At 38.2% G+C, this 21,008-nt stretch overlaps 1 protein-coding gene across 4 annotated transcripts in view; it reads left to right on the forward strand.

Moving 5' to 3' along the window:
- LOC128377579 (E3 ubiquitin-protein ligase TRIM9) overlaps positions 1-21,008 on the forward strand; it is a 52,069-nt gene that overhangs the window by 7,151 nt on the left and 23,910 nt on the right. For 3 of the 4 annotated variants that reach the window (XM_053337540.1, XM_053337541.1, XM_053337543.1), the window contains exons 2-3: positions 16,520-16,615; positions 20,199-20,321. In XM_053337540.1, coding sequence (XP_053193515.1) covers positions 16,520-16,615; positions 20,199-20,321 — 219 coding nt within the window. The remainder of the gene's footprint in view (positions 1-16,519; positions 16,616-20,198; positions 20,322-21,008) is intronic. The other variant, XM_053337542.1, reaches the window with a different exon arrangement.

A 21,008-nucleotide genomic window follows, 5' to 3' on the forward strand; every position in this document is an offset into this window, starting at 1 on the left:
TCCAGTTTTTCGCAGTGTCATCTGAAGATTGTTTTAGACTTTTAACGGCTGAGAAAATAAATCTTTAAGCTTTTGTTGTGTGCAGTGACTATGTGAAAACATATTAAATGTTTCTTGTAGGTATTATTCTCACCAAAGCAGAGCAGCCTTTAAAACTGCATTTAGACAAGACTCTAAAAACTCTCTAGCACTGACTGTCAGGATTAATCTTGAAGTATGCACCAGATATTTAAAGGGGACACATCATGCTTTTTGTGATCTACTGTTATTTTCATACTGTTATGATTTTTAATGTATTTGTTGAAGATGGTGAAAGGTCCAAAGCTTGAGGTGAACGTATGTAAAAAATGTTACCTGCAAGTCAAAATCTAGGGCTGCAGTCTTCCTTATAACGCCTCATTTGCAATGTTACCTCTATCTACTCATAATGATGTCAGATTGTGCGCACATCTGCTCTGTAGTCTTTGTTGCTAAGGTTGTTGCTAAGGTTGTTCTATATGGGTTGTTGTGGCTTGAACATGTATGGATGTATTTGAAAAGTTAGCCCATTTCTAAAAAGAGAAAAAGTAGTAAAATCCTACAGGAAATGTTGGGTTTGCATCAGCGGTAACTCAACATGATTCTGACAGGCTTCATGAAAGCTGGCCAATCATAACAGGTCTTAAAGAGAAAGGAACCTAAAACAGCCTGTTTCCAACAGAGGCTGAACTGAGGAGCTGCATACAGAGCCAGTATGAGATTGATAAAAATGTTTTAAAAAGTTGTAAATCATGCAAAAATATTCAAGTAGAGCCTCTGAATACAAATATAGACCTGGAGATATGCATGTTCTTTCCCCTTTAACAGATATACTTAGAAGCAAAAGACAACATTGACAGGTAGACAACATTTACCAGTTCTGTTGCTAGGTAACCCCCCCCCTCCCCCACCAGCCCTTCCACCACCATATCCCGTGAGCTTGCAATTTCAAGCACGTGACTGAACCAAAACATAAATAAACATCCACAAATAAATGATTGACTTCCATGCTGATTTCTGCTGCAGTCTACAGCAGGATAAGATGTTAATACACATGAATACACTTACATACAAGGAGACAGGGTTGGAAAATATCACCTTTAAACTTCAGCTTTAGTCATTTTTATCCTCAGTGACTTTGATTGCAGCTTGAGTTCAATGACCCCCCCCCCCCCCTCCCCCTCTCTGTTAGCTCCAGCAAGTACAGGTGTACAGAGATCTTTTATTCCCTCCTTTTGGGAACTACAGATTTCAATTCCAAACACCCTCAACCTGGCTGCTGAAACAAAATGCGGATTGATGCACCTGCCTACCTGTAATCGCTTTCTTTTTTTGGCAAGTGTACCCTTGTGTCTGTATGTTAGCAGATAAGTCCTGTTCGAAATAAATCCCCCCCTTTTCCCAAGATGATAACTTATCCTCTCCATTGTCTGGGTGGTTTTTTAGAGGGGTTTTTTGTATGTTACCTCAAAAATGGGACCACATACTGACCATGAAATGCTGTGGGATCTGTATGCAGCACCAATATTTAATTGCTCCCTTGGTATTTTCAGTTACTTAGAAAATCGTATTGTCTCTCCTGACACTTCCTTCTGCTGCTTGGTTTTATCTTAGTGTTGCTCTGCTGGGATTTGTTCTCAAGTTTCAGAACCTTATTTAGTCATCTCCTGCTGCTGCTGCTCACCATGTTAGATGGTGAAACAAAGCTGCTGTTGATGGTGTAGTCAGTTCTCTCTTTTCCAAAATGTGTGTTCAGCTTCCCATATGTTCCTCCACATGTTTTAAGTCTGTTTGCACCTTCAGAAAACATGTGTTTCATCTCCAGTGAGTGCCTCTGATCTTCAATGGATTGCTGTCATCTTCTCTCATATTTGGAATCATTGTAAGGACTGTTGATTAATGTCTTTGCCACTAATCAGCAGAGACTGTCATTTGCCATTGAAGGTGACACGTCTTCCTTAGTGGTGATCTAGAAAGGGTAAGAAAGGTAAGTTTAGGTTTTTTTGGGTGGGTTAGATGCACCATGGCATGCAAAAGACTCAGAGATCAAGCGTTCTTACTTTTTGAACAACTCCTGCCTTCTTTCATCTGGATTCTGGCAGCTAGACAGACGTTGGACAGAATTCAGAGAGATTTTGTTAAGAAAATCAACCAGAAATGAAAACTGTGACTGTTGAGCTCACAAGATTTGTTTGGCTAGTAGGCTAATGTTCAACCCTTTTCATTAACCTTTTTGTACAATGAGATTTTAGGTAAAGCATTAGTAGAATTATTTTTTCCAGAGCCCGACTGATATATCTATCAGCCGATATTGACTTGCTGTATCACAGATATATCGGTATATGTAGTCCGATATGTGCCAATATATAATTTTTATTTTTTAAAGTTATACAGGCAGCATTTTATGTATGATTTTTTCATAATTTAAGATTAATATACATATGTTGTTGTTTTTTGTCTGTTCATCTTTTTTTATTCATAGCTTATTATAATTATTAAATTCCAAGTTTACTGTTTCAGTGCACCGATGTCATTTTATACAATAATGTTCATTGTAAAACTGTAAAATATCCTACCTTCCTTATATCTGAGGAATCATTACAAAACGTGTGTTTATCTATATATTCTGAACATATAAGTTTATCGCCAATATATCAATATTGGAATTTTTTTACTTCCTAATATCAGTATCAGCATCAGCCCCAAAAGTCCAGCATTGGTCGGGCTCTAGATATTTCAGAGAGTTATTAAGAGAAATATCAGCTTATAGGGGTTCAAGATAGATGTCAGTGGCTCTTACTGACAAAGATGGAGAAAAAAATGCTATATAAGTATCAAATTAGCATTAAATCTTAATCAAAGTCAAATTTTAATGTAGCATTACTAAGTGTGGTAGTGAAAAGGAGAGTAAACCAGATGGTCAGTGGGTGTAAATGGCAAATGGAGTGCATTTATATAGTGCTTTTCTAGTCTACTGACCACTCAAAGCACTCTACAACACATACACATACACATTTATACACTGATGCCAACCTGCACATCAGGAGCAATATAGAGCTTTTTATCCAAAGCGCTTCACAGTGTTTCTAATGCTCACTCAACCATTTACACACTTGGAGCTCAGTATCTCACTTCAACATGCGGACTAGAGGAGCTGGGGATTGAACCACCAAATTTCCGATTGGTGGAAGACCTGCCCCACCTCCTGAGCCACAGCCACTGACTGGTATTACCATGGCAGATGATGTAGATTCATTCCGGTGTGGTAACATGAGTACTCTCAGCATAGTTAGAGTTGCAGGATGGATGGTTACACCAACCTTTGTTTATTCTGGGAAATGCAGACACTCCTTAGCAACATCTGCACTAAATTGTATCACATTACAGGCCTGAAGCTTATCTCCAACAGCAGAAAATCATAAACACTCTTCTGAAAATATAATTAATTTGCATTTATATTGGTGGATGTTTGCCATATGATAACGAGGGCCATGTCATTTTGCCTGCTTTTTACTCTGTGCCATTTATTGGCAGAAATCAGACTCATTGAATTGAGACCTGTGACACATGAGGACATATAATGAAGACTAATCATACAGAATATCATCTTTTCACAATTGCATGTGTCATGTTTAGATATAGAAAAAACATTTACTGGTTTAAACTCCAGAATATAGACTGAAATTAGATCTCGTTCCCTCTCTAGAGTAGTCAGTTTCTCGCATGTTGTGTCATTTAATATTGACAGTCAACATTTTGTCTTCCTTGTTTCTTGTCCGTGAGGACGCTGACAAAACATTTTGACAAGTATGTTACTATTGAGCTGCCAGATAGCTGGTGCCGCTGCTTTTTGATTTGATCTCTAATATCTGTTCATGCTGCTTTCATGTGGATCAGAAACTCTTTGATTTTACAGCGATACTGAAATATTGAACATCTGCCAGATCTTCAGTATGTCTCGATGGTGCTGTATGTATTTCTGTATGATGATCCGGGATCTTTTGGTTAGCACGAGAGTCGTAAATCATGCTCTCTCTTCTTTTTTAATAAACAGCATGAATAAGATTGTTATGTAAAAATTGAGAAGCAACTTTTGATCTCGTTCAGACAACAGAAGAATCATCTCCTGTAAACCTTAAACACATTAATTTGAATGATTACAGGTACATTAGAATTACCATGTAACCTCATGTCAGGTCTTAGTAAGACCACATGACTGAAACACTGTACTAATTTTCCCAGTGTAATATGGGGTGTCTTTGAATGTCTAATACACTCTCTCATTCAAGTGAATGAGAAGATGTGTCCAAACTTTTGACAGGTGCTGTATGTCTCTTGAAATTGAATTCAGCGCCTCAGGACGTATTACAACGAATTACTACAATTTTATCTGCAAAAATACGTGCTTTCATCTCTCTGAGACGCTTTTTGCGAGGTAATTTAGAACGATTGCAGGACTGTGCTGACTTGCCAGGGCTGACTAACCCCAGTCTGGATGGCACTGGCCATGACAGGTCAGCCCTACTTGCCTCATACCTTCAGGCCCACACACACACAGAAGCACTCACTAATCTGTATTGCTGTACTTATGAGGACATTCTGTTGACTTACTTGAATCCCTTGGAGGCTTACCCTAACTTTAAAGGGGACCTATTATGCTCATTTCTTGTTCTATAGTTTTATTTTGGGACTCCACTAGATTAGCTTTGTATGATTCACAGTTCAAAAAACTTCTTATTTATCTTATGATGTATGTCTTTAAGCTTCTTAAGAACCCACTCTGCTCTGTTCTGCTTCAAGAAGCCCACTGAGGGGCAGCTATATCAGAATCATGTTAAGTTACCGCCGATGCAAACCCAACATTTACTCTTTTACTGCTTCATATTAAAAGGTTTTAAATAACTAAATAATGGGAGACTTTTATGGTGAAGAATTTTTTTAAAGGAAATGAAAAGTCTTCGTGACCAAATCAGTAGATGTGGTGCTGTTTAAGCCCATGTAGGTCAGACATGACACAATATTTAGAATTTCATTCAATCATTCTTTAATTCATTTCAGTTAATGCTGCTTTAAGAAAATGGTCCAAATTCTAAACTTGACCATTAAACTCAATTTTAACCTTAAAGTAAATGGTTGACATCGTGGGGACTGCTTTTAGGTGCCACATGGGAAGTGAGTCCCAAAATGTGACTTTGAGAAAGTATGTCCCCACAATGTCAGGAGCGCACACACACACACACACTCTCACACCGTGGCACCGTAACTCAAGGCTGTGCTGCCAGACTTGTGTGTTGAATGTAGGTTAATGCACACTTTATTGCACTTCCTCTCCGCTGGCCATAACACAGCGGGCATGCTCTGCAGAAAAAGACCCGATATAGTACAATGTGTGTGTGAGTGTGTGAGTGCATGTGTATGTGTGTTTGTGTGTGTGTGTGTGTGTGTGTGTGTGTGTGTGTGTGTGTGTGTGTGTGTGTGTGTGTGTGTGTGTGTGTGTGTGTGTGCAGGAGTATTTGTGATCTATTTTCAGTGATAGTGATGCCAGACCTCTGAGGAGAGTGTGCACATCCTATAGTGGAACAACTATTACAATTATTTTGATAGTGATGTTGGGGGTAATTCATAAGGAAGACCAATAAATGAAACAGTAGATCACATACTTATAATATAGATAAGTTGTATGTGTGAATGTCCAGCAGCATGCCAGCTTTTGTAGCACTAACAGTGAAGAAACTGGTAACAGTTTGAAGTCTTAACAGTGAAAAAATGTACAGTAAATCCCATGATACTCCGTAATAGATTTATCATCCTCTAAAAACCTAATTTGCACTTGTTTTATGACATCCACGCCCTCGGCAATCTACCTACCCTCTGCATGTATTAATATGGAAGATGCCCTGATCAATTATTGATTAGAGCGGCCGTTCTTTGCTCCACAGCACTTTTGTTGCCTAGGCTCTCTCCACTCAGAAGCAAACCCCTATGCAGAATACTCACAGTGATAAAACAATGCTTCCTTTTCTACTGGAGTTCATTCAGGCAGTTCTGGCTGCAACCACTGATCCCTGCTACGCTTTATCTAAGTCGACTGGGGAGGAATTCATTTCTCTGGGGAAGATGTGACAGTGTTGTATTCTGGTTGGGTGGCAAACTGAGAAAGGTCTCATCAAGGCGAGCAGCAGAAGAGGTGTCTGAAGTTTTTTACTGACTGTGCAGAGACATCTGGGACTTTGCGACTTATTGATAATGAAACAAACCCAAAGTTGAACTTGAAGTTCACATTTTAATGTAATATATTAGTAATATGGTTCATTAATAACATGCACACTCAATTGCGATGTTCGTGAATATGTAATATGTGCCGCCTCATGTATATAAAGTAGTTTTACAAAACAATACCAGAGGAATAGTAATTTAACACTTCCTTTATGCACAGCAGCACATGTGTTAGCGCTGAATCTTATGACATAAATATTGATGGTTTATACATAGATGGCTGAAAAGCTTTGCAGAGCAGGCTTGATGCATCAGCGCCTTTTGCTCTGGAGAATTTTTCCTCTGCATATTAGCTTTCTGGAGTCACAGTAGTGGTGTGGCTCAAGGGATGGCCACATTCATTGTACTGCTGTTGGTCAGACTGAAATATACCAACAACTATTGGATAGATTATCATAACGTTTTATACAGACATTCATGGTCCACAAAGGATGAATCCCAGTCATTGTGGTAATCCCCTGACTTGTTGTCTAGGGCCGACGGCAGGTCAAATCTTCACTGAAATATCTCAAAACCTATTTGTGGCAACAACCATAGATCCTAGAGGATGGCTTTAGTCCCCTGTTTTAACCTCTGAAGGTGGCATTGGCATGGTTTGGGTTGTAGTAAATTATTGGATGTATCTCCTATCTGTGGTACAAACATTCCTTGTCCTCTTAGGATGAATTGTAAGAACTATGATGATCCCCTGACTTTTCATCCAGTACTACCATCAGGTCAGAATTACAACTACTCTTGGTTTATGAGAAAAAAACCTATAATTAGCATCAACTGTACACTATGTTTATCGGTAATTAGCACATGATAGCTGGCTAACAAAGTAAACTATGGTGAACATGGTAAACATTATAGACTGCCTGCTAGACAACAGCATGTTAACATTACCATTGTGAACGCGTTAGCATGCTGAGGTTAGCATTTAGCTCAGAGCACTGTCATGGAGCTGCTAGCATTGACTTTTTGTCTTGTTGCTCTGGTGGTGCTAAGCTAACAGTTTCCACCTTCCTCCAGTCTTTGTGCAAATAAAGTAGCTACATTGTTAATTATATGACCATTTGCATGTCATTATATACCAGCAAGCACATTTCTTTGCGTTTGTTCAATTATGAAAAGAGTAAATATAAGGGCTATGACCAAACGTGACCAATCTTCGAAGTCATTTTTTCATTCCTGCTTTTTCACTCACTTAGGCTTTGCTGATATATTCCTGTTTTGTTTCAGTGCAGCTAAAGCTAAATGTGGCATTTATTTTTAGTTTATGCTTGAACAGGTGCATCTAGTGTAGCCACAGTAGTTGCTAGGTGGTAGTTCGTTCTGGTTACATTTAGCCTCTAAGTGGCTGTGTAGTAGAGCAGCATAGGATTGGGGGGCTGGGCGCTGGTGGGTGAGAGGATGAAGAGGAGGAAGGGAAAAGGAGATTGGTTTTGACCTCCACCAGATGTGAGCCACTGTAACAAAGCTGACTGACTACACTGAGGAAGGAAGAGGCAGATTGTTATGGTGCATATCTTGTGACTAAAGTTATATTTTATTAGCATATATCAGTTTTAAGAGAAAAAATGCATTTGCAACACAAGTGCATGTGGTAGTGTGGTGAATTTAGATTAGACCAGAGTATACCATTTGTTTTTATGGATAACGCTGTAGAAAATACTAATATTTTTAAACATGGATATGGTGTAAATGATTGGCATCTGACAGAAAACGTTGAGTATACCAACTATAAATATACCAAGTGATGTACAGAGTACAGATTGTGGAGGCAGCTGCCTGTCTGCTAGTTGTAACCCTGCAGTCTGCTACAGATTCTCTTTGGCTCTTATGTGGTATGATACAACGGTTTCTCACATATTGAATGACCAGAGCAAAAATGTAACCAAGATGCCATTGAAAGTTTCCACATACTGGTGGTTACCGTGGTAACAGCTCAAAGGTGACATATTAAAGCTGTGTTTCCACTATATGGTACTGGCTCAACTCAACTCTACTTTACTTGACCTTATTCGCTTTGATTCCTGGATTTCAGTCGAGAGAACAGCTAGTGAATGGGAGAAATGACCTGTTATTATCTGATTGTTTCATGGTGGTGACTTTCTAAAGCACAAATAAATAACCATCAAACACTCAACAGATGATTTACTGTGGAAACAGTTATAGTTTCTCCTTTTCCTTTATTCATTTTCCACTGTAGGATGTGTCATGTTTAAGCGATGATTCTCTGTGACTGTGACCAATCAGTGATCTACAGTGTTTTTACATGCTCTTTAGTATCGGCTATGCTCACTTGGAACCTCGATGGAGGTTCTGCGCCTGTGCACAAGGATGTCAGTTATTTTGCTTTCTCCAGTGCCATTGTGCAGGATATTTAAAGGAAAAAGTAGTGCCCTACTCTCATATTTAGGAGATTTTTATTTGCAATTAGTATTTAAAATGCTGAAAAATCAACTGCTGTATATTATCCATTCAAAAACATAGCAGATCCAAGTTAAAACCAGAACTGAGGAGGTCAAACAGATAAGAGGGTAAGAAGGGTCTACGGAAAATGAAACAGAGATTGAAGAGGATGTGAAGGCTTATAAATGCAAATGAGAGGAAATAAAAAGGGGAGGTAAATGAGTTGGTCTGGCGCCTCCTCCTGCTCCTCTGGGTGTCCCCTGGGTATCATTTTGACAAGGTCAACACCACCATCAACCTGGGCTGATGCCTAACACACGCTGACAGCCAAACACACAAACTGGCCTATTGTTTTCCTGTGGCTCACAGTAACCCCCATAGTCTCTCTGTGATTACTCACACCACTGTTGCTTGAACCAGACGCACCAGATGGTTTGTGACGCTGAACCATCTGAGAATTCATCCATGGGAACTGTTTGGAAAAGGGCAGACACTTTAAAAATATACTTGGTAGGTGATAAGTGACTTGGTAGGTGGATCTGTCTGCCACCATCTATTATCATCTACCTTGCATGGAAGCTAGATTCTGATGCTGATTGGTCCGAATCACCGATGGTACATGATGTAGTGATCTTTTTAATCCAGCTGCCATGCAAGGTAACTGTGACTCCACAACAAAGTGTCCGAAAAGACCAAGAAACTACATTTAATTCCCACTTCTTTGGATGTTCAAACACTGGTGCCCGCGAGCAGTTCACCTCCTGCATTTGTTTCCCTGCCTCCTCCCCGGCATCCTGCTATTTGTTGAGTTGAAACGCACCAGTGAACCAACACAGTTGTCCCTCCATGAATGTCACTGGTCTCCCTGAATGTCACAGACTGAATAAATGCTCCTCCATCGCTCCCATAATAAGATAATGAGATAATAGCACTTGTCTCTGAAGGGTGCTGACAGCGGGAAAAGAGAAAAATGACACTCCCGTTTGGAGGAGTAATAAAGAATGAAAAAGGTCAAGGGGAAGAGAACAAAAGAAACAAAAGGACTGGAGAAATTGGATGTCTGAATGTTCGTTTTCTGCTCTGCAGGTGCGTCAAACCCGGTTGAGGTGAATTGTGTGTCTTATCATCTTTTGATTTTTCGCTTTCCATTGCCTGTTTCTCTTGGTTTTGTCATGTTTCCGTGCTTCTCTGTTGTTCCAAATCTTTTCAGTGGCTCGCTGACCACTGGTCCTTTTCCCTTCAGGGTAGACTTGTCACATTTCAACACCACTACATACAGTTTTACTAGACTCTACTGTAGGTTGACACATTGAGACTGTGGCCAAATTTAGACATGGATATTGTGCTGGCAGTGTACTCGGGCTTTTATAAAGCGGTATCTCAACATGAACATTGTTTTGTCTCAATAATGCCAAATAGGAAACCATCCAAAACAAGCTATGTTGAATTCCCATGACTCCTTAACCAGCCTGAACAACAGAAACACCAAGACAACAACAATCCATGTCTTAGATAAAGATGTAAATTCACAGCACTGTTTTGTGGGTCAAGTAAAAACCAATCTTTCTGCAAACACAACAGCTGTTATGTGATGGTCTTTAAGGTTAACAAATTCACATATAAAAAGCATCAATCTGTTGATGTCTGCAACATACTGATCAGTGCTGTAATCTAGTTAAACAGCTGCTCACTTAGAGTTCATTAATTAGACCACCAGACTTAATGAGTTTGGTGCCTCAGTGAAGGCATGTGGCTGTTTTGGCTACAGGACAGTGTGCCTAGCTGCTGGGCTATGCTACTTGACATTGAATAATTTGAAATTGAATTACTTCATAACAAAATATCCTGTTTTTCATGTCAAAATAAAGCATCTGTAAAGGAATCTTCCAGAACAGATGTTTGTAATATACATATATAGATCTTCTTGATGAATTTGTTATTTCAGCTAGAAACGCAAATGTTAAATATGAAACTGAAGGCAACTGATGCACTCGACATTACAATATGTTACATGTTACAAGTCTGGTATAAAAGCTACGAGACTACTACAGTATTCAAGCTCAGAATGAATGTACTACAGGTCAACAGTACACCGGTCACTGAGCAAATATGCTGAAAAAAGTTGGTCAGTCTTCTGCAATTTTGGACCCAATGAATATGTGATTCATGGCAGAGCCAGCTGACTCTGCCATGCTGACATGTATGAATAGAACAGTCTCTTTAATATTTTGAAGAGTCTAAATGTGTGTGATCCACATACTTATTTTCATTGTTTCTACTGCAATGATTTATATAAAAAAAGTAATTCTGGTCCAAAAACTAAAACTATATGACTATCATGATTTTCTTAATCATCCTGTTGCCTTACCGTCGAATGTGCAACATTTGTCCTCCAAGGTCAAATTGACCAAGGTTGGTTGGACTGTTATAAAGCATAAGGTATGAATGGTCACCCAATTCTTTTGTAAGAACATTTTAGCCAACTGCATTCCAATTTACCACGTTTTACACTTTTTTTAAAACATGGTCAATAGGCCTCATTTAAATGAAATTATAGCTCATTTTTGAATTAACACTTGTTGTCCTTAGGTCAATTTTGACCCAGGAAGACAACAGGAGGGCTAAAAAGTTGAGTCCTCAAGTAATGGCACAGTTGGACAAACATAACTTTTAGAGTTAACATTCAGCCTTTTCCATTTATAATTATGTACAGAAAGATTTTTTTTTTTCAAGATGAGTACCTTGGTGTTTTCCTATGCTCAATGTTGTTTCAGCCCTTAGCCAAAGAGCAACATCTTTACAATGGATTCAATAGTTCCAGGTTGCACTCCTACTATTCTGTTTTTATATACAGAAGGACTTGAAATTGTCAGAGTGAATTAGTCTTGTTGAATTCAAGTCAGCTTTAAAGGATCAAAAAATAAATAGCACCCTTGTTCTTCGTTTCCATTTTGTTGCTTTTTTATTCATTTGGCTGCTTTTAAAACTCATACATGTAGCCTGGCCAACTGTGGATTATGTCTGCTCCTTTGTAGTGTGTGTGCCTGTTGTATTTATTCTATGTATTGTTGTAACTAAAAGCTAAATGCTTGGCCAAGTCTCTCATGGAGCAGATATTTTAATCTCAATGTGACGCTTACTTAAATAAAGGAAGAAGAAAATAACCTGTAATTTGCCTGCTGCACTGAAAACCACCACACAGCATGGAGCTGCTCGTGGAAGCTGAGCAGCGACCTCTTCTTTGTGTCTATGTGCCTTCCGCCCAATGCATGCTGGGACATGCTCCAGCTCTACATCCAACTCTGAAAAGGAACTACTGGGTCAAAACAATCAATGAGCAAATGAAGGAGGTGTGGCGCTCAGAACTTTGACCCGAAGAACAGCGGCGTAGTTAAATAAATCACAATGAACAATTAAGAGAGGAGGAGGATGTGTGAGGACAACCTTCGTATGGAACATCCGTCATCCCCCTTGTTAGCATCTTGGCACACACACACACACACACACACACACACACACACACACACACACACACACACACACACACACACACACACACACACACACACATAGGCCAGACAGCTTGCTGGGCCAGATGGCCTCTTGGTGAGGAACAGTGAGAAGCTCCACAGAAGGGGTTGGCTTGATTTGTGAACCATGACCTCCACACATCCCTCCTCCTGACTCCGGACAGCACGTGCACCAGGAGAGGGATGGACAGTGATAAGATCAGTGTGTGTACGTATGTGTGTGGGTGTGTGTGGTGTGGGGGTGGAGTGTGTATTATGGAGATGTGGAGAGAGGATTATATATACAGTGCAGTGACTGTTTGCATTGAGAGATTATATTTAATATTATAATAGATTTGAGTTTGAGATGAAGGAAATAATTTTATAATGATCAACACTAATTCAATATTAGTAATTCACACAATCCTAATTTCTTCAATCATATACATAAACATTTAGTTATTTGCATGTGAGATACTATAAATGATCAAATCCTACTAATCAATAAAAGCTTTGATGATATTTTATGATTTTTTTTAGATTTACTGCTACCAGTGCTACTCAACCATTCATAAATAATGATTATGTGATTACATAACGATTCATCTGTTACCCTGTATTTACATGTTCAGCACTTTCATGCAGTTTTAAGACAGGAGACGAGCTAGTGACTGTTGGAATCTTATATGTGAGGTATCTGCTAGTGATGATACTTTTCAGCATCACATTTTAAGATTGAAAAATTAAGTAAGATAAGTTTTGAATCAGAATCAGAAATCAGAAACAGGTTTATTGTCAAGTAGGTTTGCATATATAAGGAATCTGCCTTCATGTAGTAGAAGAAGAGAACTACAAATGACATTTTAGAATAAAGAAGAAGTAAAAAATGTATTCTTAGTTGAAATATCTGTTAGAGTGTGAAACATTGTGGATATTAAATATTGACTGAGAATATGCAAATGCTCAGCGTATAAACACTGCATGTAATTTGCAAATGTAATAATGCAAAGAATTCCAAACAATAGGATGATCACAATGAGTCTGACCTTTGCTCCAGGCGCCAAATACAGCTGTTATTCATGATGTCTACTAACAAAAAGAAAGGAGGCAACGCTTTAACTTGTCCTCCTGCAGACTGCCCTCTGGTTATCTGTGTGTATGTGTGTGTGTGTGTGTGTGTGTGTGTGTGTGTGTGTGTGTGTGTGTGTGTGTGAGAGAGAGAGAGAGTGTGTGTGTGTATTCAGAGGAGGAGGGGGAGCAGGTGGGACTTGTGGGTGTGTAGAGAGTGGAGCAGATTCATCACAGCTTGGCATGTGTGTAACAGTGTGTGCTTCCTTTGTCCTGTCTTCTCTGATTTAGCAGTGACTGATGGGCACACACACACACACACACACACACACACACACACGCACGCACACACACACACACACACAAACACACAAACACACAGGCACACACACACAAGCAGACCATCTCCCTAAGCTGTGAGCTATGTATTTGACTGGAATAAAGAGAGATATAAAGATATATAGAGTATGCTTATCTTTCCTTTACACTCCCTGTTTTAACCATCTGGATCATCCCATAGACTTCAGTGTGATTTTTTGTGGCTTAGTTCATACAGTTTCCTCTTCCTTTTCCTGCATGCTACCACTTCAGTTTTAAAATTCAGCCTGCATGTTAAATATGTGTTCTTTGCCACACTCACTTGTTTAATCTCAGTTCAATCAAACTGAACATATTGCAGAGATTTAAAATCATCTCCCACCAAAACTTTTCATCCCTCTCATTTAAAATATGTTGTAAAAGTTACATTCAGGGACACATTATATATGCCACAAGAAAAATAAAACTACAGCATATCACCATAAACATTTTATAATACGTTTGAAAAATATGAGGATCATTATTCAAATGACTGGCTGATGTGAGCACAACCATTTATTTTTTGTTGATGGTCTTCTAGTCTGTATACGGAGCATTTTATGTCTGCCAGACTTAAACGAGGCCTTTCAGATAAGCAGAGGGGGAGCAGGGCTGCAGGAGGGTAAACATATTAATTAACTTGTGTTTATAGCAGTAACTGCTGCCGTCACTATTTTAACCATTTTAGCAGCTGTGGGACCAAGATAGGCTTTACATTAAGCTGTCTGTTCACTGTCACTTTATTCCCTCAGCTTTCAAGATGCAAATTAATTCCATTTTCTTGTGTTATTAAAAGAAAATTATTATTGAAAATGTAAAGTGTGTGAATACCAAATATAAAGTGTCCCCACTGCTTACTTTTCATTTCTGGAAGCAAACTTGCTACTAGCAACATTTTTAAAGATAATATGGTCATTAAACTAGTCTTTAGTTATTTGTGCTCTCCGACTTCAATTTCATCAAGTTCATCAGATCAGTAGCAGATAGATGTGTCATGTCCAAGAAGACACGTTAAGTTATGTTTACTTTTGTCTGTCTTGTGACTTCCTGTTTTATTTTGAAATCATACCCTCCTGTCATTTCAGGTAATTTCCTCCTTCCCCTTGTGTGTTTCCCACTGGTCTGATTGTTTCCACCTGTTTCCCATGACCTTGTGTGTGTATATATAGTCTGCTATCCCAAGTCAGGTTTTGAATCCTGTTACGTTTTTGCCATAGTCTTTCTTAACATTATTTTCATACTTTGTCCTGAACCTTTGTTGGTTTTCCTCGAAAGAGTGATTTTTTTGTCCTACTGTTTTTCCTCTCTGTGAGTGATTCTTATTTGTGTTGTTTGAATATATATTCCTCTTTAAGAGTGATTTTTCTTTGCTACTTTGTTATTAAGATATTGTTATTTTGGTACTTTGTCTCGGAGTCGTGCGTTTGGGTTCAAGTCCTAGTTCAGTTGTAACAAGATGCTGTATTTCAGTGCTACAGCTGTTGATATAGAGAATATTAAACATTAAAAATATGCATCCCCTATGGCTGTTCTATGGAAATTAGATAGAAAATGAAGGGGGAGTGCTCCATTTAGGAGAGAATATATAGAAACTATTTAGTGAGGATCAAACACAGTTAGGCCCATTAGTCTCAGTACTCAGCATGCTGGCAAATATTTGCTGCTCTGAAAGCCAAATATTCATTGACTCATGCTGAAATGATATTTTTGACAACTAATTTTTACAGTATTAGTATCACTTATACTATATATATATTTTTCCATTCAAAGCTGCTAAATCGTGTTTGCATTCAAACATTTTCCAGTGCTGTAATGGATTTGGAGTTCTTCACTGTGATGGTTTTGCTGGAGGACCAAATGTCTAACAAGTGTTTCTGAACTCAGGCTTTTCTAGTTTTTAATAGAGACAACCCCCATTATTAAGAAAATACATCCTCAGCCTATGAGAAGGGGGTATTGGGGACTTTGCTGTAGGCTGGGATCAGGCATCATCTGAGCATCCATGGGGAATGGTGTGTTGGGTTAAATGATTACATAACTGATGTGTAAGGAAAGCTTCAACCCCTCAATGGTTACACTGGTTGAGCAGTTTTGCCATTCAAGCTTCATCATAGTAGGCTTTGGCAGCGGTGATGTGTAAATTATTGCTTGGAAGTGATGTCAGTAGTTGTATTTTGTTGTCTGTAATTACAGCTTTTGCTTTTGGAAGATGGATTTATTTTCTTTTGGGAATATGATTGCTATCTTCTTGATTAAAAAAAGATTATTATTGCTTTTCTTCTTTTTTTTTTAACCCTGTAAAGCCCGAAACATCAAATAATTCTTATTTTTGAATCAGCTTTGAAACTGCAGTGTTTATCAGACCTTAACAATTTTTTAAAAATGAATTAAATAACACTTTGCATATGTGAGTTTTCTTTTGTACACATCTGGAATTTTTGCAATTTAGTTTTCATAGCATGTTTTTTTTTTAATTTTAAAAAAGTAAAAACATATTGAATACAACATTTTTAAGCCCTAAACCCAACACATAGATACACACACATACACACACACACACACACACACACACACACACACACACACACAAATACAAACGCAGACACTCTATTCACTCTACAAAGCTTTATTAATTAAACATACTTGTTGGAAATGTTTCTCTTTGTTGCCGTCTTCCAATACTGTCAATGGATTATTTCTTTCAACAAAGTGTTAAAAAATGTCTTAACCTTTATCACATGGAAGAAACTGCTCTGTGTGAATTTGACTAGAATGAAAATGTTGTTACAGGGCAAATAAAACACTCAGCAAAGTATGTAAGATGACTGATATGACTTATAAGTGACAGTTTTTGGATGTTTTTTTAATATATACGTTCTTTCTGTGTGTCCCTACAGTGCCAGATCTCTCAGGCCCTCAACGGTGTCTCTGACAAAGCTAAAGACGCCAAAGAGTTCCTGGTTCAGCTGAAGAACATGCTCCAACAGATACAGGTAAGCTTCTATCACTGAGACCTCACAATGATTATATACTTCTCTTATTTCATTTGATAATCATCCATCTTTCCAGCTGTAGATTACAGCATGTCACGTGATGTTCAGATAATGTAGTGTAGAGTTTGATGGATGAAATGTTTTAAATATCTTTAACAATCACATACAATCAGTGTACTGTAATAGGTGGAATTTTACTTTGAAGATGCAGATATCTATTTCTACAGTAGTCTCAGTGGCCCAGCATGCAGTGCAACTACACAATACAAGTGAATTTGTCATGACACTGAAACCTTTTAAGCTCAGGAGAGTCTGAAGATAATCCACAGACTGAACCAGTCCATGTGGGTGTTGGTGTCAAAGGTTTGGAGCCAGGCTCGATACTGAAGCAGGAACATGTTGCTGCTATAAAACAGCTCAATGAAAATACACACGGGAGAATGAGATTGTTATCAGAAACATTCAGAGCAACCTCTGTTTAGGTATTCTTCACCAGTAAGCTCTTGTTGCTTCTGGTGTGAATTAATACAATAGTCTATATGCAAAAGGCAGAAGCAGCTCAGTGTTATTGTAGCATTGTAAAATCTCTGAGGTCAAAGGTAAAGTCCTTTAAGTTACGACACCATTGGATTTCTGCTAAATTAGCACGACCATTATGCTATTAAACCAATTCTTTCAGTATGAGTTACATCCAGTTGTTTTTTATTGTATATAGAATAGCTTTCAATTACACTGAAATACACAAAACAAACATTATTTAACTAAAAAAGTTCTTATACTGTATATCATTATAAGACTGACTTTTTCTATAAATTCCCCTCAAAAATCTACCTGACAAATAATGTTATAATATAATACTCTTTATAATGTTGTTTAAACTGCATTGTATTGCTTTTTGTATATGATTTTTCCGCATTTAAACTACAGTAATAGGTAATTTTTACAAAGGAATATATATATTTTTTTATACATATTCTTTCTTTCTTTAAAATGAATGGTTATGTTTGGTTTAGTATTTTACAAAAGAGTAATGTAATGCTGGTAAACATTGTGGAGCATTTAGCAGCTAAAGAGCCTAAAGAGCCAGATATTTCCCTCAGGGGTTAGTAGAGAGTAAGAACCGAGCTAAAAGAGAGTGAATATTGGACTTACATTCATCACATTGACAGACACACAACTCCAATTGAATGATGATGCTGCTTTGTAACTGCAGGATGTATAATGAAGTTATTTATGGAGGTGGCAAGTCAGAAAATGTTCACTTGTGTTGGAATGCAGTGATAGATGACATAATGATATGAGGAGAACTTCCTTAAGAGGTTGAGAGGCAAACATTTTTCAGCTCGCAGCCAATCAAGGAGCTGCCTCAGGATTTAATGGAGTCAGGGTTACCTCCATATGTACAACTACATATCACTACTGATGTTTGAGGGTTAAATAAGACTCTGGCTTTAACAAATGGACAATAAGTTTCATATGAATCAGTAACATGGAAACATTTGGACTAACCTTTTGCTGCAGGGAGGCAAAAATCTACTGAATCATAACTTTATTTTTAGTCTGGCACCAAATACTAAAACAAACCATGTCTGCCAAAGGTGACGTGTGTGTGGGTGTGTATTCATGTGTGTGTGTGGGGGTGTGTGTATTCGTGTGTGTGGATGTGTGTATTCATGTGTGTGTGTGGGTGTGTGTATTTGTGCGTGTGTGTGTTCTCCCTGTGGACAGCATTGCTGTGCAGCTGATCTCTCCCGCAGCATCTGCCAGTCATGCAACCACTCGCTCACACACACAATACACATACACACACACACACACACACACACACACACACACACACACACACACTGTCCGCGCTGTCATATTTTGTCAACCACAGCACTGTGAGCAGGCATTAAGAATCTTATAGCAAAATGAAGAGGATTGCATTTAAGTTAGAAAAACAACCTCTCAGCAGTACTTTACAGCATCTCAGAGAGGGAGAGATGGATGGATAAAGAGAAAGAAAAACGAGGAATAAAGAGAGAGAATCTCCAGCGCTCATCCTCTTACAGATTTTAAACTCAGTGGAGGATGCTTGATTGGAAATCACTATATCTAAGACCTCATCTCCTCATCGTGTTGCTGTGTGCTCAGATCAGATGCCCCAGTGGATCCTTCTCTCATTAACTGCCAGTGACTGCATACAGACCTACAGAGCAGAGAGGCTTTCCCTCTGCTGTTGTAGAGAGGAGACTGTAAGTAGCTGCAGTGGAGATGGACTAACCCCGAGAGACTGCAGAGACATGCAGTAAACCACAAATCAAAGCATCAAGCTTTATTCATGTTTTAAGATCTTGTAGAAAACTCACAGGTTTGACTTGGTTTCTCTGCTCCCTACTTTAGGATTTTGGCATATTCTGTTATATATGACAGAATGTGCACAATTCTGTCATATATATATATATATATATGTATCCATATATATATATATAACAATTTAAATTTAATTCAATTTGACAATGTTTTGACACAATCAATCAAACTTTATTATACAGCCCCTTTCATAAAGATTAATGTAATTTAAAATGCCTCACAGTTGATTGACAAGCTGATAATAAGACAGAGCAAGTAGAGACTGAGGACATCTTAAAGAAAAGATATTCAAAACGATAAAGGAACAAAAACAGAGAGCACATTGATAAAAAATGGAAATAAAGAGAGAAAATAAAAATACATAATAAATAAGTAAAAATAAGAGAGAATAAGAGAAAAAAACTTAGAGTAAAAACTAGGTTAAAATAGATTAAAAAGAACTTATAAATGTATTAAAAAATGAACACACACACACACACACACACACACACACACACACACACACACACACACACACACACACACACTGGCTGGCACGCTGTATGGTAGCAGGTGTGGTTAATCAATCAGCCTGCCCAGAGTCATAAACATCTCATATTAATCAACCATTATTAAAAAAAGATCTCATCTCTAAGAGTAGAAAACACACAGAAAAATGATCCAGCATCATATCAGCACATCAAAATATATTAAATATATCTTTGAGTGTGCCGGCGTTACTCTTTTATCATTGGTGCTGTCTTTTATGTGATGTGCATATAAATGACTCCTTTATAATTATAGCACATGACCACCACAACTATATCAGTTATATGTGTGATAATATATATTTAGTATCTGTCTTTGTTCAAGAGGATGATAGAGAGAGTTGTATAGATGGTAAATGGGATGTTGCTTATGTTGTGGTCTGCGGTCTATTTTTTTGGAATAATTAAGACTGTTCTCTAATGTTTGTGCGGACGATCCAAAAATAGATCCGGCTGAAAAAAAAATTAACATATCAGTAACAAACACAAAGCTGCTCTGTGCTACTTGATTTCTAAAATGAAGAAAAACACACCAACAGATCTATTTTAGACTCCTAGCTCCGGAGCACCTTAAAGAAGTAGTAACTTTATTTGACGCAGAAAGTGTTGTCAGAAACGCAGTGTTGACTTTCCTTTTTTAACTTTGTTTTTTTGTCCCTGTGTGTGTGTGTGTGTGTGTGTGTGTGTGTGTGTGTGTTCAGGAGAGCGGCGTGGAGTTCGAAGCCTGCCTCGTGGCTCAGTGTGATTCTCTGATCGAGGCGCTGACTAGACAGAAAGCCAAACTGCTCACCAAAGTCACCAAGGAGAAGGAGTACAAACTAAAGGTGAGACTGCTGCTGCTGGTTCTGTTATATGGCTTGAAGCTGAGAAGTCAGCGGCACGTCCATGAAGAAGAAGAAGAAGAAGAAGAAGAAGAAGAGAACAGGCCTTTCAGTAATGCTTCATTGATTTCCTCATAAGTACCTTTAACACCTGACCTTTCTGTGCAGTGATACTCTGCAGGGAGCCTTTAAACATTTCCAAAGGCACATTTTAAAACTGTAAATACCTTCCCACGCTCTTAATTTCTCTAATTAATTACTAAGTAAAGTCATGAACTGTCTGTCCTGCCTGAAGCAAGCAGGATATTTGAGGTATGTGGTTCCCTACCTGTCTTCTAGTCTGTTTCTCTCCTTCATCCATCCGTCTATCTTTTCCCACCAAACATGACCAGAATAACCTGCAGTACCTGTTCTTAGGTTTGTATGCAAGCATCTATTGTTATATATATATATCTCAGTCTACAGTATCAGCAAAAGTTTGGGTAGATTAGATTTGGTGAAGCTTCTGGAAACTAGGTTTTAAATGTTAAAGATGCCCTCCATACATGTTTTAAGAAATATAAAAAATACTCTGGTTTTAATAATAAATTGTATCTGATGTGGTTTTTCCACAAAAAAAGTCAAATTATCTTGTTAAAATCATTAAAATTAAATCTTCTCCTTCGACCTCATTAAAAATTCACAAATAGA

Source organism: Scomber japonicus, chromosome 17 (genome assembly GCF_027409825.1).
Source record: "Scomber japonicus isolate fScoJap1 chromosome 17, fScoJap1.pri, whole genome shotgun sequence".
NCBI classification, from domain to species: Eukaryota; Metazoa; Chordata; class Actinopteri; order Scombriformes; family Scombridae; genus Scomber; species Scomber japonicus.